This window comes from Anopheles nili, chromosome 3 (genome assembly GCF_943737925.1).
Source record: "Anopheles nili chromosome 3, idAnoNiliSN_F5_01, whole genome shotgun sequence".
Taxonomy (NCBI): domain Eukaryota; kingdom Metazoa; phylum Arthropoda; class Insecta; order Diptera; family Culicidae; genus Anopheles; species Anopheles nili.
This window is the reverse complement of record NC_071292.1, coordinates 65,085,999-65,100,443: the sequence shown is the minus strand read 5'-3', so window position 1 is coordinate 65,100,443 and position 14,445 is coordinate 65,085,999. Positions and strand designations below refer to the sequence as shown.

At 47.2% G+C, this 14,445-nt stretch overlaps 1 protein-coding gene across 1 annotated transcript; it reads left to right on the top strand.

Moving 5' to 3' along the window:
• The first annotated feature begins 352 nt into the window (after window positions 1-352).
• Window positions 353-2,914, top strand: LOC128722703 (mitochondrial potassium channel ATP-binding subunit). Its single transcript, XM_053816379.1, has 4 exons — window positions 353-408; window positions 481-844; window positions 916-1,013; window positions 1,084-2,914. The coding sequence occupies exons 1-4, from the start codon at window positions 353-355 to the stop codon at window positions 2,717-2,719; spliced, it is 2,154 nt and encodes a 717-aa protein (XP_053672354.1). The 3' UTR covers window positions 2,720-2,914.
• Window positions 2,915-14,445: the final 11,531 nt, after the last annotated feature.

The following is a 14,445-nucleotide window of genomic DNA, read 5'->3' as shown; positions in this document are numbered from 1 at the left end:
ATTTGTTGTTTGCCAGGCTGCGTGTGAGTAGACGCAATTGTTTTGATTCGAATTTTTACGTAAATATATTAAATATTTGAGTTTATATAATTTGCAATCCTCCTTTATCATTTAGAGCTGCAGTGGATATAGAAATGATATTCAGTAATCTGCGAAAAGACGTTCGTGGGCAGTAAATACAAGAAGAAGACGGATTGTGAGCAACCGCAACCGAAATTAGTAGGAAAAAAAAAACAACAACACAGTTCCTGGTGTAGTGAAAGAATCGTCCTAATCGACCGGTTCTTTGGTCTACCGGAATACCTGGACTACTGTAAGAGACGGTGGAAAAATATTCGAGACAAGCTCGATCATGTTAAAACTACTACTAGCTCCTCATCGACAAAGCTGTTGGCATGGCCTGCTACGGTACGGTATTTAAACCTCGGTGAGGAAACAATCGTTAGGCGGGTTGCATAACCTCCACGTTCTTTATTCTAGATCATCTCCATACGGCACCGACAGTAAATACGTATTGCACAAAACAATCCAATCGTTTGGTGCTGGCAGGTCCGGATTTTTGCAACCCGTCCGCAATACGATGCTTCGCCCTGTTCGCTCAGCGCACACCGTGACGAAAACGGGCTGCCGAGGTTCCCGTGTGATAAAGCTTCTGCTTGGTGGAACCGCTTTGAGCCTAACGTTAGGTTATCATTATCAGAAGCGATTTGTGCATTGCGAAGCATCTGTGAATCGGCTTGCCGGTCAGCGGCAATCGTTAGACGATGGAGCTGTTCGGTTCGATTGGTGGAAGTTTTGGCTGTATCTAAAAAAGCATCTAGGAAAACTAATAGGCGCTGTTTTGGTAAGAATGATGTCCATTTGTTCTATTTTAAGCGTGTAACAGATCGTTCATGCTGCTCTTTTAAATTACAGGCCGCCCTCGCTGTAGCATATTTCAACATTCAAATACCGAACCTACTCGGTGTGATTGTCAACAAGCTGGCTCGATACGCTGGCACTAGTCTTAAGGAGTAAGTATCGATAAGCGTGCTAGTATCAGATTTCTACTTTCAGCTCACTCACTTTCGTATCGTCTTGCAGTGTTGATACGGCTAGCTTTTTTCGAGACATGAGAGGCCCAGCGTTACAACTGTTCGGCATGTACCTGGCCCAGTCGGGCTTCACCTTCTTGTACATACTGCTGCTCAGCCAAATTGGCGAGCAAATGGCGGCCAGCATCCGGCAAGATTTGTTCAAGCAAATCATCATCCAAGACCTAGAATTCTTCGACCACAATCGAACGGGCGAGTTGGTTAACCGGCTAACGGCGGATGTGCAAGATTTTAAATCAAGCTTCAAGCAGTGTATCTCGCAGGGGCTACGGAGCTTCGCCCAGCTTGTCGGCGGCGGTATATCATTATTCTGGATCTCTCCACAGTTGGCCAGCATCGCTCTCGTGTCGGTACCCGTGGCCGTGGTGATGTTTTCCTTACTTGGCCGCTCGTTGCGCCATCTCAGTAAAAAGTCCCAGGCGCAATCGGAACGGGCCACATCGGTGAGCGAGGAAGCGCTTTCCAACATCCGCACCGTGCGTGCCAGCGCCAGCGAGCACAGTGAAGTGGAGCTATTCCGCGTGGAGACGCAAAAGTCCGCCGAGTTATCTCAACAGCTCGGTGCGGGAATTGCAGTGTTCCAGGCGCTCAGCAACCTCTGCCTTAACGGGATGGTTTTGACCACGTTGCTGCTCGGAGGTCACTTTATGTCTGCAAACTCGATTAGTGCTGGCGATCTGATGGCGTTTCTAGTCGCGGCTCAAGGCGTGCAGCGATCGCTAGCACAAGGCTCTATCCTGCTCGGATCGGTTATCCGTGGCATGACGGCCGGAGCGCGGGTGTTTGAGTATCTTAGCCTCGAGCCTCGGGTGGATCTTAAGCACGGGCTAATCATACCGGAGAGTAACCTGCGCGGTGAGGTTCGCTTCGAAGGAGTACAGTTCGTGTATCCGACGCGCCCCAACCAGCGTGTATTGAAAGACTTCAATCTTGTGTTACGACCCGGCCAAACGGTGGCGCTGGTTGGTGCGAGTGGAAGCGGAAAATCCACCGTTGCTTCTCTACTCGAGCGGTTCTACGAACCGACCGTTGGTCGCATCACTATCGATGGGTACGATCTTGGTCACCTTGCGCCAAATTGGCTGCGAGGAGAGCTGATTGGTTTCATCGAACAGCAACCGGTGCTGTTCGGAACGACGATCTACGAAAACATTCGATACGGCCGTCCGAATGCCACACGAGAGGAGGTGTTGCAGGCCGCTAAGCAATCGCAATCGCACGAGTTCGTCAGTAAACTCCCGGACGGCTATGAAACGATGGTTGGCGAACGGGGAATTCAACTAAGCGGTGGCCAACGGCAGAGGATCGCGATTGCGCGCGCATTGCTTAAGCAACCGACCATTTTAATACTTGACGAAGCGACCAGCGCGCTCGATGCGGCAAGCGAAGCCGTCGTGCAGAGTGCCTTGGATGCGGCCGTCCTCGATCGGACGACGCTCGTAATAGCGCATCGACTTTCGACGATCCGGAACGCGGACGTCATCGTGGTGCTGGACCAGGGCCAGATCGTGGAAGTGGGCACGCATGACAGTTTGATCAAGGCGCAGGGGTACTACTACGAGCTGGTGAAGCAGCAAGAACGGCAGCAACGGCAGGAACAGAACGACTCGCGACAACAGGGTTGAAGGAATGTTATTGGTTTTTTGTTACTTTAGCCGAATTGTTGTTTAGATTAGATCGCGCATTGAGGTTGAAGGTATTCAAATGCACGTGGGCAATCAATGTTAGAAGCCCGCGGAAAAACGGTTCTTTGCATTCTAGATATTATTTATGAAGTGGAATAGAAGAAATGTTGACCATGAAATAGAATATGGTTGAGGAATGGATCAAAATGGTAAAATTAACGGTTTTGTTCTTCAAATAATTGTTTTATTACAGCTTCGTTCGCAGCCTTGGACTGACTTTATATCTTCGATCTTCTATCGTGATTATTTTGTATTGAAATATTTATACATCCAGCATCGCTACTGTTGCCTTAGCTAAAATCGAGTAATTTTGTTGGGTATTTCAAATAATCATGAATTTATGTTGCGTGAGCTGGACATGATGATATTTACATTAAAACGTAACACGGTGGCAATCGCTGGTATAAATTGTGAGGGCTTGTTGAATTGATTCCTGCATATAATACTTCTCCTTTCGTGATTGTATTGTAGTCATAAAATAAGCGATTGTAAAATATTACAAGAATGCGATCAACCGTACTTAAATTGTAAATGTTAGGTAGTCACGGAATAAAAGAAATTGATATATCGACTCTGTTAGGCATGGCAAGACAGTTTTGGACCGGATATGTTAAACGCATATTTGCGCCCTTACTGACACCGTGTTGACACGCGGGTGGAACTTTGACAGAAAAACCCGAATGCGTAAGTTTAGTCCGAATTGCCCCGAAGTAGAGTCTTTTTTCCCGAAAACAACCATAAATGGCAAGCGGCCGCCATGTTGTAGACTTCTGCAACCACTGGTTTGTTTGTTGCTTTCGGTGATCGGTGAGGTTTCGGTTGGGCAAGCTGGTTGAAAAATGGCCAAAATCAGTCATTTTAGTGATGATACCGTGAATGTGATACCGTAAGCATCGTTGATGGAGGTATGTTTCATTGATCAAAATCAAAGTGAAGTCGGTCGCACCTGCTGCCCTGTGTTTGGCCTTCCGCTTAAGACTTCTATTTTTGACACGAACATCATTTTCGTGCAGCGGTTTTATTTGGCTGGCTGCCTTAAGGTGACTTATTGTGTCTGAATATTAGAACTCATTATTTTCTGAACGTTCGGAAAACATTTCGATCGTTGTGCAAAAGGAAAAAAAGGTACACTCTAACTCCCGTAGCAACGCGTTTTTTTCGCTATGTTTTGATCTGCATGAAAAGGTACCCTGTGCTGCATCCGCCTTTTGCAAACGAAGTTTCTCTAGTGCTGAAGCGGCTAATGCTAGTGAAGTGAAGCCGAGGGACATGCAGTTGTTGTCTGCAACTCCGCTCTAGTTGTGGTGCGTGCGTGGAAAGCAGCATTAAGGTGTTGCCGTCTGCAAACCCATAACAGAAAGAAAAAGTTCGTACACGCAGACGGGGTGCACTGCATCCGGAATCAACTTCCAAAGTAGGCGAGTACGGCTAGAAAAGCATGCGTTTGTGGCACATTTGCATCACGTCGGTGGACGTTGAATTACACAAACGCCGTGCACAAGGACAACGCTAGTGAAGTGAAAATAGCAGAGCCTACTTCTGCCTCCGGTGGGGTAGTTTTTCTAGAGCCACTGGTGTGTGTAGTGTGCGTGGTGTGGCTGTGCGTTTGTAAAAGAAAGGCGGAAATTTCGCAGAACGAGCAACGTGTGCCGGGTGAGTCCTTGAGGACGAGGATTCGTGGGATTTCGTTGGTGCGAACGGTGCGTTTCTCTTTTGCGAAAATTTCGAGGTCACATGCGGGAGAACCGCGTCGGCGTCCTCTCTTGCTCTCGAAACCGGTGGGGTGGGGGTGGGATTGTGTGTGAGAGAGAGCGAGAGCTGGCTGATAGTGTGATAAAAGTACACGGGGTTCGGATGGTTCAGTCGTCCAGCATCCATGATCCTTAATTTCGCGATTTTCCCTTTACTAGATTGTGCAGAAAAGTTAGGTAAAAAGTACATGCTTTCGTTTCCGCGTCACTGCACCACGCTTTGTTGTGTTGCCATTGTTTTCGAGTCACCCCGCTGATGCGCCGCGTGTGTCAGTGTGTGTTTGTGCCGTACCGATGTTGGCTTGTGTGTGCGCGAGAGGAATTCCCAAAAATTGCCAGCCCTGCTGGGTGTGCTCGCTTTTGCTCTCGTACAAGTGTGAATCACATTAACCGTGGAGTATTGGATTCCTTTTTACTTATCTTTATCATAATACCCATGCAGCAGCGGAGTGTGGTGCATGAAATGCAACCAGTCGTTGAATGCCAACCCCGTGCAGTTGATGACCGACGCCCCGAATCGGCCGTAGTTTAATGTGTGAATTGTTAAACTATGTTCTGAAGCGAACAACAGGTGAAATGACACACGTGTCAAATCGAAACGCATAGTCAAGTGGAAGTGTAGTGCAGCAATCACAATAATAACAACCTAAGTGCATGGAGAGTGCAGTGAGCCGTTCGGCATCGAATGTTTGAACAAACAGCATCCACGCAGTGTGGCCGCAATTGTTGCTAAGCAATCGCCTATCCCGCCAGCAAGGCTAACTAGAGATAGAACGCGGTGTGCCGTTAAAGTGTGCGATATTCAGGTGAACTGACGAGAAAAAGTGCGATCTTCGCATCAACCCGACTCACGCCATGGGCAATTGCTTCAGCAGCACGGCCAAGGCCGATCCAAAGGATCCGATCGGACCGGGACCGATCGATAACGAACCGGTGCTGCCCGGCAATCCGGTGGCAACACCGCCCCAGGAAGCGATCCGTCAGCCAATGCCGGCGTTGCCTGATCCGGGCAATGACTCTATCAGTACGGCCAAGATCTTCGTTGCCCTGTACGACTACGATGCACGCACCGACGAGGACCTCAGCTTCCGGAAGGGCGAACACTTGGAGATACTCAACGATACTCAGGTAGGTTGCGGTTCACCTTTTAGGCCACGGGACGGAGAAACAGTCCACGTCTGGTCTAGAATGTGAAAGCCCAGGAATGCAGGGACTTTGATGGGAAGGTCCAATGTTAAAATCGCTCCTTGCCCGAACCGTGAGAAAAGGAAACCTTTAAAATGACCGGGTCTGGTGGCCCTAGCGTTGCCTACCGCATCACGCAAGTAAAACTTGTTGCGCCTTCGGTCGAGTTTTGCGTTTTCCTTTCGAGCAGCCCTTGTGAGACCTTGTTGCGGGTTCCAGGGTGGGCCAGAATGGTCGAAGAATCCATCAAAAGGGAACGAACTGGAGGGAACAAACAAATACCCATGAACATACACACACACACATACGGATGCACATAGCAAACCCGCATCCCCGGACGGGTCCCTTGCCTTCGAACGGACCCGTTGTGTTTGGATTTATGAAGCATGGTCGAAGCTCGAGGATGTCTCGATCTCCTCTAATATGATCGCACACCTCGGAAGGAGAAGGGATGGGCAGGGCATTGGGTGCGCCGGTGGAATGTGATGTTGGATAAACCGCCCAAATGGAACATAAACGCAAACTGCGGGAGCAGGAGAATTCGAGATTCGGGATGTGTATTTACCCTGCTCCCAGAACACCTCAAACACACGCATTTCGGAGGGCCCAATTCATTAAAATGCTTGAGCTCGCTGGCGTTCTTATGGCTGGGATTTGCCTTCGAGCATATTTCGTATGCGCCCCGTACGATCACCACGCTCGATCACGCAGACATGCGCCCGCGAGTAGCGTAGGGTTATGTTTTGGGTTGTTTCTCTCTACCGAGTTTTGTTCTGCAGCTCCTACGAGAGAGGGGGTGCCTTGTAGGGTGGAGGTTAAGAAAATCATGTCAAAAGCGAAACAGAGATCGGGGTTGAGGCCTTTGATGTACGTCATTCAGCTGGTAGTGTTGGTGGTGTTGTTGATGCTGTTGTTGAAGGAATAAACACGACCCAATCCGCTTGATGCGCCGCCCAGAGGGAGTGTCGAAATATGCCTGTCGAACCCATCAGAAATTGTTTTAAATGCGATGGAACTAGAACGGACGGGTGCGTTGAAGGCGAGACAGGGGGAAAATAAACTATTTCCTTTTACCCATTATGTAATTTGTAATATTACGCGCTTTAGAAGGAGCACCCTAAAAACGGTGGTAAAATGACGATGGCGTGGTGATCAGACGGCTATTAAATATTCGTTCTAGTCCGCACGGGCGATCGGTGCTAATGTGCGCCCGTATAATTATGTAAGAAATTGTCGAATGGAAGGCCTACTCCACCAGCAAAATCGACACGCAGAAGGGAATCCGAGAACCCGGAACCAGTGGAGTGAACAGCAGACCTACCATGATGGTGCAATGTTCCCGTGCGCCATCTGGTTCCGTTTGGAGGTTAAATTTAACCCAACCAGAGGCATATTTCGATCACTGCATTAGGTTCACGTGTGCATCTGTGTGCGCGAGAAAGGGTCCGTGGAAAACAAAAATACACTCGAAACAGACTAGGCAGGCATGTAGAGAGAGAAGAGAGAGCGAGGAAGGCTTCTAAACTAACCATTTCAGCTATGTGGAATAGATCAGTAGATGGATGGTTTGGGTATGCGTGTGAGTGAGCATAGAACGATCGCATTCCATCCCATGATTATGATGGGAACAATTTCGGTCGCAGTTTTATGTTCTGCGTGCATCACACGCAATATATCGCAGCAGACGTTTCGCTTGTCAATGGTGCACGGTTGGAAGGGAAGAAAATGTCGAGGGGGAAAATTGACAAATTATATTACAGAAAGTATGATTGGTAAAAATGTTTTGGTGTAAATAAGTTTGTGTCTTAGAGTTATAATATATGCTCAACTCAACAAAACAACTTTGTAAAACAAAGATATCTTTTCGTTTTGGTACGATTTTGCTTCCCTTCAAGGCACATGTAATGGGGTATAGTTTTAAATCCAAAAATAAACACTATATCATCACCGCTTCGCCAGCATGATACATCAGGGTGTTATAACAGCGCTTTTGTTGATCTCCTAATTCATGTTATTAGAGATGATGAAACCTCCTTATCGGTCGCTCTACCACTCGTCCCAATTATATTCGCTTTCGTGATGAGCAAATCGTAATCTAATTTGTATGTATTTTTTTTTCTCTAAGCGCCATGTTTTTTTAACCACTCACTATCAACCGTTGCCCAACGGACGGATCAGCCAAACCGGTGTGCAGAATCGCTGGAAAGGGAAAGTTTTTCGTACCAATGGTTGGTTGGGAGGGTTGCGTTTGATTTCGTTGCGGTTGACCGCTCGTCCGTGGTTCAAAATCGCAGTTCGTACATTATCGACTGCACGGGCGTAGCTGGTTAGCTGGCTTCTCAACGTGTTCCCTGGTTGAGCACTGATAGCACCCGCATGCAACACCTCTAATCGTATCGTAACAAAGTTTGCTTTTGGGCTCCACTTGCCTTCCATCCTTTGCTGATAGTACACCTGCCGATGCGCATGCGTTTTCGTGTATTGATGTTTCGTTGCCCAAAGCAGCGCTGTTGGGAGCAAGGCAGGTGGCGCCAATTACAGCGCCAATTTCGCATGAACTGCTGCAAACAGTCGCGGGAGCAACGATTCGATCAGTCCATTAGCATTATTAGCCGCTAATGATTGAAGCCCCCCCTCAGAAGCGCGAGCTTTTCTCATCAGCGAAATGGAGAGTGTGTGCCGTGGGTCGCCATCTTCTGATGCTCTGCTTTTGGTGTCTTCGGTGCACCGAACACGGGTGAAACCGTCCGCGGTCAGCTGCCCACTTTCGTGACATAGAAAGTGAACGTCGGCGATGGGTTTCCCCTGGTCGTGTACAGGTTTCAAAGCGGCAAGGTTGAGATTTGCAACGTGTACTGCGATTCGAAGCGTACAGCCGAAGGAGCTTAGCTTGGCGCAGATAAGAGTGCTTGAAATGAAACGGTGGATCGATTTAATCGTCCTATGGTATGATACCAGCGTTATTTCTCGATATGCCCATCCCGGCCCTTGGGATATTCTGCTTATCTTGGTATACATTATTTGCGATAGCAGTCATTACAGGTATGGTATCAGGGAAATTCTATGAAATTGTTTATCAATAAATTAAGATGATAAAATCGGTAGAATTTCGAGTGTCCGAAGATTTTGAGCTGCCTACCACTTTCTCATAAAGGTTGACAACAATTGTCTCTTATTTTATTTGCTTAAACAAACAAAAACGTTCACCAGCTTCACTGCGTCAAAACGTATGCTTTCCATAAACAACGGCATGGTTTCGCGGCATGCAGCGTCCAGATTCGATTGGAGCAAAAACAATTGCACCGTTTCAGTTTCCCGCTTCTTTTTCCGGCCATAAACAATTGGAATTGTACCGAGCAAAAACGCCGATACTGGCTGCCAAAGTCAGGCTTGTTGTGGAGGAAATAACGCGTGACCAATCGCGCTAGTTTTGCGTCCCTGACAAGGTTGGTTGACATCGCGATATATGTTTTTGTTTACCAGAGTTTGTCTATCCGCTGGAGCATGAAGACGAACAATTTCGCTTCGTTCAAGTTGTGTGTAATGATTTTTACTGTACGCTTTTTTTTCAAGAAAATTAAAGGATATCGGTATGCAATGTAAAACGTCAATATTTTGTATAAAAGTTAAGTACGTTTACTTCAATGAGCGCACTTTAAACTTCCATGTTTCCCCTTCATTCGCTCAGCTAACGCTTGTCGTTATAATTGCTAGCCTGCCGTGCTGTGGTTCGTACATTTTATTTGTATGATAAATCGATCCATAATGTACGCTCACAAGCCCTACTAACGCTCCTGAGTCATCGTCGGTGGCTAACGAACGACTCAGTAAACAGTTCCTTAATCCATCGTTTCATTAAACTGCACGCCCTTCTAAGTGCATTGTCCACATAAATTGATTCGAACATGATTTTGTGCTTTGGCTCAGAAAGACTGTTTGCGTACGGGTTCTGCCACGTTTCAGGTGGTTCTCTTTTCTCGCAGTAGAATAGCGCTCGAGCCCAACGAACGTATGGAGCGCATAATGATCACAATCATTGCAAACAATATCAACTGGCGAGGTGCTTTTTTGCAATGCTTTCTTTTCGCACGCTACATAAAACGCGCAGCAAACGAGGACGAACCTCGTTTCCTTATCGAGAAGGGCGGTATGCGAAGTAGATCGGGCGTCTCTTTTCCTCTAGTGCATGTGGGGGTTTGTGTGCATTAGTGAGCCATGACTACTGAAGTTTTGTTACGAACGATAGTAGAATATTCAGGGCTGCGATACTCGCCAACGCTCGCCTTATGGGAGACGGACGGGCGAATGAGTCGCGGGCTGTCTAGACTTAGTTGAAGACGGTATCGATTTTGTGCGCTTGCACATTCGTAAATTGTACGTGGCGCTAGCTCAAAGTTTATTTAAACTATATTTATGCCTGACGAAAACATGACCGGCACCGATTGCATCCTTAGACTAAAGGCGCTTGCTTAGTCACATTGCTCTTTTTAGTTGTTTTTTAGTTGTTTCGGAACCATAGGTCTATGAACATGTTCTATGTGTATGTATGCTCAATTTTAAATATTAAAAACTCGTTTTATTTTGATTCACAATCATTTATTTCAATGATTTAAAAAAGTACATTACAAAGTCCGATCAATGATTATGGTCCGTTTGTCCGGAACATACTCACGATCCGCTTATATTGAAAGGATGAGTGTGCTAATAAAACCGATGAGCAACGGCAGGACGCTGTTCGTGTGTGTGTGTGTGGACCGGAAGCGAAAGTTGCTCCACGTAAATTGATGAGTATTGCAAGGAAAACGCGATCACAAGAAGGAGCATCGCGGAGCGAAGCTAGTGTCGAAGAGGAAAATTCAAACCATCTGTTGGGAGGGGAATGCGATGAATGACCGTTCCATGCCCGGAATCTGGTGGTGGCGTGGCATGGCCGTTGGGACCATGCTGACTTGATTGCATATCGACTGGACGCCGGCCAACGACGCCTTGCCGTGGCATTGCTGCGCGCATTTGCTTCCCATGCCGCCAGTCAGTGCACCGGCAGCCGATGGTCGCACTTCGTTGATTAGATAATGGCCACGTTAAATGATGGTCAGGCTGGGAGGGACCAACCCGGACCCAAGGCGAAGTTCCGACACGCACCATCGACGTACCGTTGGGGTGATGCACAGGAGCTTCGGACCGAGAAACGAAAGCAGGCCCAGTGCGTTTTCACTTTCTCCATCGCGTGGAATATGCTTTTCTGCATTACGCGGGGGTAGCTTGATGTGAAGGGATACACACATTTGTAGCATTTTCTCACGTGCTCGTATTCTATGTGGTGAAAATTGCGGAAAAAGAGGGAAGCTAACTTTACGCTAACCCCACACACTCCCAAATGGTAAGTACCGGAGCAAATTATATCGTCATTTTTATCTGAGTTTTCGAAGTCACGTTGACACAAACCTGTACGGAGATCTACATCTCGTAAAATATGCCTCATTCGCAACTTAAGGGCGAAATAAAACGTTAATCGTTTCTAACATTTCCCTCGCGTGAGGAAAGCCCATGACCGGTGCAACGTGTTACACGTGGTCAATCCGTTTTTTTACCGTTTTTGCTCCATTCATTTGGCCCCATGAAGGTATTTGTTTTAGTGGCATTCTCTCGCTCGTACACGACGCTTTTCGAGGTGACAACTTTAATTATTTGCCCGCCAACGATGGTAGGAAACAATCAAGCATTGGTGAGACGTACGAGTGACGGACAAAACCACCACCCTCCATCGAGCACTGGGAATAGTTTGCGGTCCGAGCGGAAGGAAGTGCGTCCATTTTGCATTTTGCATGTAGGGTCAAGGCGCGGCCCGATTACCGTTGGTTGGCCGCGCGTTCGTTAGTATGGAAAAAAATCTGTTCGTGTCATTAATCTGTTCCTGACACGTGTCAAAACGATACAGATTTGAAACGATGGAATTTTAATTCTAGTAAACAGATTAATTGGTGATTAAATATTGACATTTTTTATATATTAGCATAACAATATTGCTCGCTGTAGCGGAAATGAATAATTGCATTTTGCATCATCTTTGCATGAGTAAACGTGTTGATGGGAAAACAGAATTGACATAAAAGCTACGTGTTTATCAGCTTGTTGATACACCAAATACATGCATTGCAAACTCAAACAGTTTGGCATTCGATTTTCCGCCTAATTCGACATAAACATTGCCTCCATCGGTACGCATTCTGCGTCTCCGATCGTTCATCGCTTGTTTCTGTGAAAGCCCAAACGGTTGCTGAGCAGAACGTGAGAGAATGAATCGCCGCAGTGACGTCGCTGCAGTCCGGCTTCCGTCCAAACCGGACTTTTCCTTTTGCGGGCCGCTTTAGCTGGCTCCCCCGGGAAGGTTCGTTTCCATTCGCCACAGCGCAACCCTAAAGGAGAGGGACGGTGACGATATAATAATACCGAGACGACGCGTTTGTGCACACAACAAGCCGTAAATCGCTTGTACGCCCTACTCCCTAACCCAACCGGACGGGGTGGATTGTCGGGGAGCCACCAACAATTGCTTGAAATGGCCGCGGGATGGAAGTTAATGCAGAGGTTGGTGTGCCTTTGCGTGGTGTTGGTTGGCAGCTTTTGACCGTGTGCGTTTGATTCAGGGCGTTGTTTTTCAATTATGACCCACACGAACTACCATCGCGGTTAGGTCTTGGCGTTTTTTTGGAGTCCCTTTTTTCCACACCCTGCGGCGAAAGATTTGGGGAAACAAACTGCCTCAAAACAAAACCCCAAACGGGGTCCATACGTAGTCGGTTTGTTTTCGTGTGATCACACGCCGGGATAAGCGAGCTGGTGCTGATGCCACCTGACCTTACTCGCGAGCCTTCCACAGTGCAAATCGAGACCACATGACACATATTGTGGCTGCGGCTACGGGAGGAACCGGTTTACGGAAAAGACGTGCCACTGTCGGTCCGACATGGCGGGTGTTTTGCTACATCCGCTCCACTGCCGTCGAAGCATGATGTTCTGAGCTGTGTGAAGTGATTTTTTTCTCCGACGTTTGTATTTTTTTTCGAGCTCCCTCTCGCCCGTAACTCCAACGCTTTCGCATCTACCGTCCGAGATTCATCTCTATTTTTTTCTCCTGATCCAAACACGATCGCCAATCGGCCAACATGGGTGACCGGAGGACTGGCATTGGAGCGACACGGCGTCTTCCTTGTCCGGTTGTTGTACCGGCCATTTTGTATCCGACAACCTGACTTGACCATTCGTCGTCGGATCCGGGCGGGATTGCTTTTTTTTTCTGTCGTGACAAATGGGGTCCCATTCAGGGGGCTCGACAGTGCGTTGTAGAATGACCGTTTTTGGGGGCCAATTATTGTGAGATAGAATATAAATTCGTCAATAAAAGATACCTTATAGGTGTGGTATTGGAAGCTATTATGAGATCAATCCGATTTTAAATTTATACACATTTATACACATTTATTAAATGCATCACAACATGTATTTGTAGCAGCGAAAAGTCTTTTTCTTTAATTATTCGCAAGAAAGAATAGTTTCAAAGTTCTTTTTAATGTATCTTCACGTCGACAAAATATGGTTATTACTGTAAAGCACCGATGGAGCAGCATGATAAAAGCAGGTGGAAACGAGTCAGAAAAGAATGGCAAGAAGCTCGGCAACAGCACGTTGTCACCGATGTTGTGTGTGGGCTGGTTTAGTTCTCACGGTGTATGGCGGGTGGAAAATGCATCGTGTTGCATTGTTATGCACCACTTATTCGGCATGATCCACGACCCTGGACGATGGCGACGACGTCAACGTTGGCCAGTGTCCGTACCGAGGTGGAGAGCACATGGTAAGGAAATTGAAAGGCGAAGCGAATGCATATGCACCTCACTTGCCGTCCAATGGGCCAACAATTGAGCGCGGAACGGTTGGCAAAAAAAAACACAACAGCAACGAAACAATCCACCCATTCTTTAACGCGGTGCGGGTCTGGGCGCCTAGGTTGCCTCGCTTCGCATCGAGGAGATGATAAAATATGGCTCTGACCACTGGCTCCAAGGTCGTTTGCGAAATGAACTTGTAGTTTATATGTCAACCGGCTCTATCAGCTCCCCAGGAAATGGTGTGGTGGGCACAAAGGTTCGTTCTGGTAGCAGGCGTGTCATAAACATCTATCAAAGCATACTTACTGGGGAATGTGTGTCCGCTTTTGCCTCACATAGCATAGAAAGGCGGACGCCACAATGGAAGTTGGAATGGAGACGATTTTAATATAAAACGGGTTCATGCCAGAGCAGACAGTTATGGGGCCACACGGTGGACGTGATCTGTTCATTTATGGATCACTTTTATCCCGCGAAATATGTGCTGGGAATTCAAATAGCTTTCCAAAGGCGATATGGTTTGTATGTTCTGCTGAAAGGGATCCATTGAAGAAACCAATTTAAGAACATTGTTTAGAAAATACATATTAACGTTCTCTGTCGAAGAAGTGCACCCCGATGACTGCAATCACTTGAAACAGTTTGAATAAGCCAACCAGTGCTACGTCATTTCTTACACCGTTGGGAATAATTTCAAGTAGAGCCTTCCGGTAAGCGAAAAACAACAGCGAATACGCACACGAAAGCCACTTGTGCTGCATTTTGCTGCCGGTAAAGGCAGAGTACGTTTGTTCCATTCACCTGCAATTGTCTAGTGCGTGTGTGTACTCGGCAGACGGTG